Consider the following 9085-nt stretch of genomic DNA (forward strand, 5'->3'; position numbering starts at 1 on the left):
GGATGAGTTTTGGAGGGTTTTATCCCAAATTCCCATCCCCAACCAAAGCAACTCCTGATGGACCGGGGGTTGACCCGGGTGGGATTTCCTGGATCTGGGAGGATTTTGGAGGCCTCCTTTATCCCAAATATCCTTCCTAAACACAATTCCTGAGGGAGAAAACACAATTCCTGAGGGAAAAGGGGGGATTTTTGTGGGATTTCATGGATTTGGGAAGATTTTGGAGAGGTTTTATCCCAAATCCCCTCCCCAAACCACAACTCCTGATGGACCTGGGATTGACCCGGGTGGGATTTCCCGACTCCGGCTCTCCGTGAGGAATTCCAGACCTCCTGGAACAAATACCTCTAAACACAAGCTCTGAGGAAAGGGGGATTTCAGAAGGATTTCAGGGCTACCTCAGGGAGAGGTTTTATCCCACTTTTAACCCCAAATCCCCTCCCCAAACCACAACTCCTGATGGACCGGGGGGGTTGACCCGGGTGGGATTTCCTGGATCTGGGAGGATTTCAGGGCCTCCTTTTATCCCAAATATCCTTCCCAATCCACAACTCCTGAGGACAAAAAACAATTCCTGAGGGACAAAGGGGATTTTTGTGGGATTTCCTGGATTTGGGAGGATTTTGGGGCTCACCTCAGGGCGTGCCGGGCTTGATGCGGTCGGCGCAGAGCAGGAAGGCGCCGGCGTGGGGGTGGCACCGGTGGGCGCTGCCCGGGTGGTCCCGAAGGCACCGCTCGAACTCCGCCAGGGGTTCGGCACAATCCCGCGGATCTGACGCACGATGGGGCTGGGGGAGACAGGGATGGGTCAGGGATGGCACTGGGATGGCACTGGGATGGCACTGGGAGGCACTGGGATGGCACTGGGATGGCACTGGGATGGCACTGGGATGGCACTGGGATGGCACTGGAGGCACTGGGATGGCACTGGGATGGCACTGGGATGGCACTGGGATGGCACTGGGATGGCACTGGGATGGCACTGGGATGGCACTGGGATGGCACTGGGGGCACTGGGATGGCACTGGGATGGCACTGGGATGGCACTGGGATGGCACTGGGGGGACTGGGATGGCACCAAAGGGACAATCCCAGTCCCTCCCAGTCTGTCCCAGTGCTCCCAGTGACAATCCCAGTGCCCATCCCAGTGCCCCCAGTGCCCATCCCAGTGCCCATCCCAGTCCCTCCCAGTGCCTCCACTGACAATCCCAGTCCCTCCAATCCCTCCCAGTCCCTCCACTGACAATCCCAGTCCCTCCCAGTCTGTCCCAGTTCCCCCACTGACTGTGCGGAGGCGCAGTGGGCGATGCCGAGGCGCAGTTGGTGACAATCCCAGTGCCCCCAGTGCTCCCAGTGCCCATCCCAGTATGTCCCAGTCTCTCCCAGTTGCTGTACTGACTGTGCCGAGGCGCAGTGGGCGATGCCGAGGCGCAGCTGGTGACAATCCCAGTCCCTCCCAGTATGTCCCAGTTGCTGTACTGACTGTGCGGAGGCGCAGTGGGCGATGCCGAGGCGCAGTTGGTGACAATCCCAGTGCCCCCCAGTCCCTCCCAGTGCTCCCAGTGCCCATCCCAGTCCCTCCCAGTGCTCCCAGTGCCCATCCCAGTCCCTCCCAGTTCCCGTACTGACTGTGCCGAGGCGCAGTGGGCGATGCCGAGCCTCAGCTGGTGGCAATCCCAGTGCTCCCAGTGCCCATCCCAGTGCCTCCCAGTGCCCCCAGTGCCCATCCCAGTCCCTCCCAGTATGTCCCAGTCCCTGTACTGACTGTGCGGAGGCGCAGTGGGCGATGCCGAGGCGCAGTTGGTGACAATCCCAGTGCCCCCAGTGCCCATCCCAGTCCCTCCCAGTCCCTCCCAGTGCCCATCCCAGTGCCCCCAGTGCCCATCCCAGTCCCTCCCAGTCTGTCCCAGTGTCCCCACTGACTGTGCCGAGGCGCAGTGGGCGATGCCGAGGCGCAGTTGGTGACAATCCCAGTGCCCCCAGTGCCCATCCCAGTGCCCTCCCAGTGCCCCAGTGCCATCCCAGTCCCTCCCAGTCTGTCCCAGTTCCCCCACTGACTGTGCGGAGGCGCAGTGGGCGATGCCGAGGCGCAGTTGGTGACAATCCCAGTGCCCCCAGTGCCCAGTCCCTCCCAGTCTGTCCCAGTTCCCCCACTGACTGTGCCGAGGCGCAGTGGGCGATGCCGAGGCGCAGGTGGTGACAATCCCAGTCCATCCCAGTGCCCATCCCAGTCCCTCCCAGTGCCCCCAGTGCCCATCCCAGTCCCTCCCAGTCCCTCCCATGTCCCAGTCCCCACTGACTGTGCCGAGGCGCAGTGGGCGATGCCGAGCCTCAGCTGGCGCCAATCCCAGTGCCTCCCAGTCCCATCCCAGTGTCCCAGTCCCTCCCAGTGTCCCAGTTGCCCACTGACTGTGCCGAGGCGCAGTGGGCGATGCCGAGGCGCAGTTGGTGACCATCCCAGTCCCTCCCAGTCCCTCCCAGTATGTCCCAGTGCCCCGTACTGACTGTGCCGAGGCGCAGTGGGCGATGCCGAGGCGCAGCTGGTGGCAATCCCAGTGCCCCCAGTGCCCATCCCAGTCCCTCCCAGTGCTCCCAGTGCCCATCCCAGTCCCTCCCAGTCTCCCAGTCCCTCCCAGTCCCTCCCAGTTCCCCCACTGACTGTGCCGAGGCGCAGTGGGCGATGCCGAGCCTCAGCTGGTGACAATCCCAGTGCCTCCCAGTGCCCATCCCAGTGCCCTCCCAGTGCCCCCAGTGCCCATCCCAGTCCCTCCCAGTATGTCCCAGTCCCTGTACTGACTGTGCGGAGGCGCAGTGGGCGATGCCGAGGCGCAGTTGGTGACAATCCCAGTGCCCCCAGTGCCCATCCCAGTCCCTCCCAGTCCCCCCAGTGCCCATCCCAGTGCCCCCAGTGCCCATCCCAGTCCCTCCCAGTCTGTCCCAGTGTCCCCACTGACTGTGCCGAGGCGCAGTGGGCGATGCCGAGGCGCAGTTGGTGACAATCCCAGTGCCCCCAGTGCCCATCCCAGTCCCTCCCAGTGCCCCCAGTGCCCATCCCAGTCCCTCCCAGTCCCTCCCAGTTCCCGTACTGACTGTGCGGAGGCGCAGTGGGCGATGCCAAGGCGCAGTTGGTGACAATCCCAGTGCCCCCAGTGCCCATCCCAGTCCCTCCCAGTGCTCCCAGTTCTCCCAGTTCCCCCACTGACTGTGCCGAGGTGCAGTGGGCGATGCCGAGGCGCAGTTGGTGACAATCCCAGTCCCTCCCAGTCCCTCCCAGTGCTCCCAGTTCCCCCACTGACTGTGCCGAGGCGCAGTGGGCGATGCCGAGGCGCAGGTGGTGACAATCCCAGTCCCTCCCAGTCCCTCCCAGTATGTCCCAGTTCCCCCACTGACTGTGCCGAGGCGCAGTGGGCGATGCCGAGGCGCAGCTGGTGACAATCCCAGTGCCCAGTGCCCATCCCAGTCCCTCCCAGTGCCCCCAGTGCCCATCCCAGTCCCTCCCAGTCTGTCCCAGTGCTCCCAGTTCCCGTACTGACTGTGCCGATGCGCAGTGGGCGATGCCGAGGCGCAGTTGGTGACAATCCCAGTGCCCATCCCAGTCCCTCCCAGTATGTCCCAGTGCCCCCAGTGCCCATCCCAGTGCCCATCCCAGTCCCTCCCAGTGCCCCCAGTGCCCATCCCAGTCCCTCCCAGTGCCCCCCAGTGCCCCCACTGACTGTGCCGAGGCGCACTGGGCGATGCCGAGGCGCAGTTGGTGACAATCCCAGTGCCCCCAGTGCCCATCCCAGTCCCTCCCAGTGCCCCCAGTGCCCATCCCAGTGCCCCCAGTGCCCATCCCAGTCCCTCCCAGTCCCTCCCAGTCTGTCCCAGTTCCCCCACTGACTGTGCCGAGGCGCAGTGGGCGATGCCGAGGCGCAGCCAGTGACAATCCCAGTGCCCCCAGTGCCCATCCCAGTCCCTCCCAGTGCTCCCAGTTCCTGTACTGACTGTGCCGAGGCGCAGTTGGTGGCAATCCCAGTGTCCCCAGTGCCCATCCCAGTCCCTCCCAGTCCCTCCCAGTTGCTGTACTGACTGTGCCGAGGCGCAGTGGGCGATGCCGAGGCGCAGTTGGTGACAATCCCAGTGCCCCCAGTGCCCATCCCAGTGTGTCCCAGTGCCCCCAGTGCCCATCCCAGTGCCTCCCAGTCCCTCCCAGTCCCTCCCAGTTGCTGTACTGACTGTGCCGAGGCGCAGTGGGCGATTCCGAGCCTCAGCCGGTGACAATCCCAGTCCCTCCCAGTATGTCCCAGTGCTCCCAGTTCCCCCACTGACTGTGCCGAGGCGCAGTGGGCGATTCCGAGCCTCAGCCGGTGACAATCCCAGTGCCCCCAGTGCCCATCCCAGTCCCTCCCAGTGCCCCCAGTGCCCATCCCAGTGCCCATCCCAGTCCCTCCCAGTGCTCCCAGTTCCCCCACTGACTGTGCTGATGCGCAGTGGGCGATTCCGAGCCTCAGCCGGTGACAATCCCAGTGCTCCCAGTCCCTCCCAGTCCTTCCCAGTGCTCCCAGTTCCCCCACTGACTGTGCTGATGCGCACTGGGCGATGCCGAGGCGCAGTTGGTGACAATCCCAGTGCCCCCAGTGCCCATCCCAGTCCCTCCCAGTATGTCCCAGTTCCCGTACTGACTGTGCGGAGGCGCAGTGGGCGATGCCGAGCCTCAGCCGGTGGCAGTCTCTGTGCCCCCAGTGCCCATCCCAGTCCCTCCCAGTCCCTCCCAGTCCCTGTACTGACTGTGCTGAGGCGCAGTGAGCGATGCCGAGGCACAGCCAGTGACAATCCCAGTCCCTCCCAGTATGTCCCAGTCCCTCCCAGTATGTCCCAGTCGCTGTACTGACTGTGCCGAGGCGCAGTGGGCGATGCCGAGGCGCAGGTGGTGGCAATCCCAGTGCCCCCAGTGCCCATCCCAGTCCCTCCCAGTCCCTCCCAGTGCCCATCCCAGTCCCTCCCAGTGCCCCCAGTGCCCATCCCAGTCCCTCCCAGTCCCTCCCAGTACGTCCCAGTCCCTGTACTGACTGTGCCGAGGCGCACTGGGCGATGCCGAGGCGCAGCTGGTGACAATCCCAGTGCCCCCAGTGCCCATCCCAGTCCCTCCCAGTGCCCCCAGTGCCCACCCCAGTCCCTCCCAGTCTGTCCCAGTGCTCCCAGTCCCTGTACTGACTGTGCCGAGGCGCAGTGGGCGATGCCGAGGCACAGTTGGTGACAATCCCAGTGCCCCCAGTGCCCATCCCAGTCCCTCCCAGTCCCTCCCAGTCTGTCCCAGTTCCCCCACTGACTGTGCCGAGGCGCAGTGGGCGATGCCGAGCCTCAGCTGGTGACAATCCCAGTGCCCCCAGTGCCCATCCCAGTCCCTCCCAGTATGTCCCAGTTCCCCCACTGACTGTGCCGAGGCGCAGTGGGCGATGCCGAGGCGCAGTTGGTGACAATCCCAGTGCCCCCAGTGCCCATCCCAGTCCCTCCCAGTGCCCCCAGAGCCCATCCCAGTGCCCCCAGTGCCCATCCCAGTCCCTCCCAGTATGTCCCAGTTCCCCACTGACTGTGCCGATGCGCAGTGGGCGATGCCGAGCCTCAGCTGGTGACAATCTCTGTGCCCCCAGTGCCCATCCCAGTCCCTCCCAGTGCCCCCAGAGCCCATCCCAGTGCCCCCAGTGCCCATCCCAGTCCCTCCCAGTGCTCCCAGTTCCCCCACTGACTGTGCCGAGGCGCAGTGGGCGATGCCGAGGCGCAGTTGGTGACAATCCCAGTCCCTCCCAGTGCCCATCCCAGTCCCTCCCAGTCCCTCCCAGTCCCTCCCAGTTCCCCCACTGACTGTGCTGATGCGCAGTGGGCGATTCCGAGCCTCAGCTGGTGACAATCCCAGTGCTCCCAGTGCCCCCAGTGCCCATCCCAGTATGTCCCAGTCCCTGTACTGACTGTGCCGAGGCGCAGTGGGCGATGCCGAGGCGCAGCTGGTGACAATCCCAGTGCCCCCAGTGCCCATCCCAGTCCCTCCCAGTGCTCCCAGTCCCTGCACTGACTGTGCCGAGGCGCAGTTGGTGGCAATCCCAGTGTCCCCAGTGCCCATCCCAGTCCCTCCCAGTATGTCCCAGTCCATCCCAGTCCCTGTACTGACTGTGCCGAGGCGCAGTGGGCGATTCCGAGGCACAGTTGGTGACAATCCCAGTGCCCCCAGTGCCCATCCCAGTCCATCCCAGTTCCCCCACTGACAATCCCAGTCCCTCCCAGTCCCTCCCAGTCCCTCCCAGTTCCCCCACTGACTGTGCCGAGGCGCAGTGGGCGATTCCGAGCCTCAGCCGGTGACAATCCCTGTGCCAGGATTCGGGCCTGGCGGCCACGCAGCGCCCGTAGCGCTCCAGCTCCTCCCCGCAGTGCCGGGCAGTCAGCTCCAGAGCCCATTCCCTGCCGGAAAAATGGGAATTCCGGGGGTTAAAAACCGGGAATTCCAGGGGTTAAAAACCGGGAAAGGACAGGGACAGCTCCAGAGCCCATTCCCTGTGGGAAAAATGGGAATTCCGGGGGTTAAAAACCGGGAAAGGACAGGGACAGCTCCAGAGCCCATTCCCTGCGGGAAAACCGGGAATTCCGGGGGTTAAAAACCGGGAATGCCGAGGGTTAAAAACCGGGAATGCCGACAGGGACAGCTCCAGAGCCCATTCCCTGCCGGAAAAATGGGAATTCCAAGGGTTAAAAACCGGGAATGCCGGGGGTTAATCACAGGGAAAGGACAGGGACAGCTCCAGAGCCCATTCCCTGCCGGAAAAATGGGAATTCCGGGGGTTAAAAACCGGGAATGCCAACAGGGACAGCTCCAGAGCCCATTCCCTGTGGAAAAACCGGGAATTCTGGGGGTTAAAAACCGGGAAAGGGACAATTCCCTGTGGGAAAACCGGAAATTCCGGGGGTTAAAAACCGGGAATGTCAGGGGTTAATCACCGGGAAAGGACAGGGACAGCTCCAGAGCCCATTCCCTGTGGGAAAAACCGGGAATTCCGGGGTTAAAAACCGGGAAAGGACAGGGACAGCTCAGAGCCCATTCCCTGCGGAAAACCGGAATTCGGGGTTAAAAACCGGGAATTCCGGGGGTTAAAACCGGGAATGCCGAGGGTTAATCACCGGGAAAGGACAGGGACAGCTCCAGAGCCCATTCCCTGCCGGAAAAATGGGAATTCCGAGGGTTAAAAACCGGGAATGCCGAGGGTTAATCACCGGGAAAGGACAGGGACAGCTCCAGAGCCCATTCCCTGCCGGAAAAATGGGAATTCTGGGGGTTAAAAACCGGGAATGCCGGGGGTTAATCACAGGGAAAGGACAGGGACAGCTCCAGAGCCCATTCCCTGTGGGAAAAACTGGGAATTCCGGGGGTTAAAAACCGGGAAAGGACAGGGACAGCTCCAGAGCCCATTCCCTGCGGGAAAAACCGGGAATTCCGGGGGTTAAAAACCGGGAATGCCAAGGGTTAATCACCGGGAAAGGACAGGGACAGCTCCAGAGCCCATTCCCTGTGGGAAAAACCGGGAATTCCGGGGGTTAAAAAACGGGAATGCCGAGGGTTAATCACCGGGAAAGGACAGGGACAGCTCCAGAGCCCATTCCCTGTGGAAAAACCGGGAATTCCGGGGGTTAAAAACCGGGAATGCCGACAGGGACAGCTCCAGAGCCCATTCCCTGTGGAAAAACCGGGAATTCCGGGGGTTAAAAACCGGGAAAGGACAGGGACAGCTCCAGAGCCCATTCCCTGCGGGAAAAACCGGGAATTCCGGGGGTTAAAAACCGGGAATGCCGGGGGTTAATCACTGGGAAGGGACAGGGACAGCTCCAGAGCCCATTCCCTGCCGGAAAAACCGGGAATTCCGGGGGTTAAAAACCGGGAATGCCGAGGGTTAATCACTGGGAAAGGACAGGGACAGCTCCAGAGCCCATTCCCTGCGGGAAAAACGGGAATTCCGGGGGTTAAAAACCGGGAATGCCAAGGGTTAATCACCGGGAAAGGACAGGGACAGCTCCAGAGCCCATTCCCTGTGGGAAAACCGGGAATTCCGGGGGTTAAAAACCGGGAATGTCAGGGGTTAATCACCGGGAAAGGACAGGGACAGCTCCAGAGCCCATTCCCTGGGGAAAAATGGGAATTCCGGGGGTTAAAAACCGGGAATGCCGACAGGGACAGCTCCAGAGCCCATTCCCTGCCGGAAAAACCGGGAATTCCGGGGGTTAAAAACCGGGAATGTCAGGGGTTAATCACCGGGAAAGGACAGGGACAGCTCCAGAGCCCATTCCCTGCCGGAAAAATGGGAATTCCAGGGGTTAAAAACCGGGAATGCCGAGGGTTAAACACCGGGAAAGGACAGGGACAGCTCCAGAGCCCATTCCCTGCTGGGAAAACTGGGAATTCCGGGGTTAAAACCGGGAATGCCAGGGGTTAATCACCGGGAAAGGACAGGGACAGCTCAGAGCCCATTCCTGTGGGAAAACCGGGAATTCCAGGGGTTAAAAACCGGGAATGCCGAGGGTTAATCACCGGGAAAGGACAGGGACAGCTCCAGAGCCCATTCCCTGTCGGAAAAATGGGAATTCCGGGGTTAAAACCGGGAATGCCAGGGTTAATCACGGAAAGGAGGGACAGCTCAGAGCCCATTCCTGTGGAAAAACCAGAATTCCAGGGGTTAAAACCGGGAATGCCGAGGGTTAATCACTGGGAAAGGACAGGGACAGCTCCAGAGCCCATTCCCTGTCGGAAAAATGGGAATTCCAGGGGTTAAAAACCGGGAATGTCAGGGGTTAATCACTGGGAAAGGACAGGGACAGCTCCAGAGCCCATTCCCTGCCGGAAAAATGGGAATTCCAGGGGTTAAAAACCGGGAATGCCGAGGGTTAATCACCGGGAAAGGACAGGGACAGCTCAGAGCCCATTCCCTGCGGGAAAAATGGGAATTCCAGGGGTTAAAAACCGGGAAACGGACAGGGACAGCTCCAGAGCCCATTCCTGTGGGAAAAACCAGGAATTCTGGGGTTAAAAACCGGGAATGCCGAGGGTTAATCACCGGGAAAGGACAGG

General features: G+C 62.0%; 1 protein-coding gene across 1 annotated transcript; it reads right to left on the minus strand.

Moving 5' to 3' along the window:
- Nucleotides 1-632: 632 nt before the first annotated feature.
- CHCHD5 (coiled-coil-helix-coiled-coil-helix domain containing 5) lies at nt 633-6482 on the minus strand (the record flags this gene model as incomplete). The annotated part of the gene is given in 3 exon segments (XM_050308987.1): nt 633-766; nt 769-788; nt 6292-6482. Coding segments are annotated over 3 exon segments (342 nt in total), but the record flags the coding sequence as incomplete, so codon positions are not given.
- Between the last annotated feature and the right edge of the window lie 2603 nt (nt 6483-9085).

The sequence above is a fragment of the Myiozetetes cayanensis genome, unplaced genomic scaffold, assembly GCF_022539395.1.
Source record: "Myiozetetes cayanensis isolate MyiCay16 unplaced genomic scaffold, myiCay2020 scf1389, whole genome shotgun sequence".
NCBI classification, from domain to species: domain Eukaryota; kingdom Metazoa; phylum Chordata; class Aves; order Passeriformes; family Tyrannidae; genus Myiozetetes; species Myiozetetes cayanensis.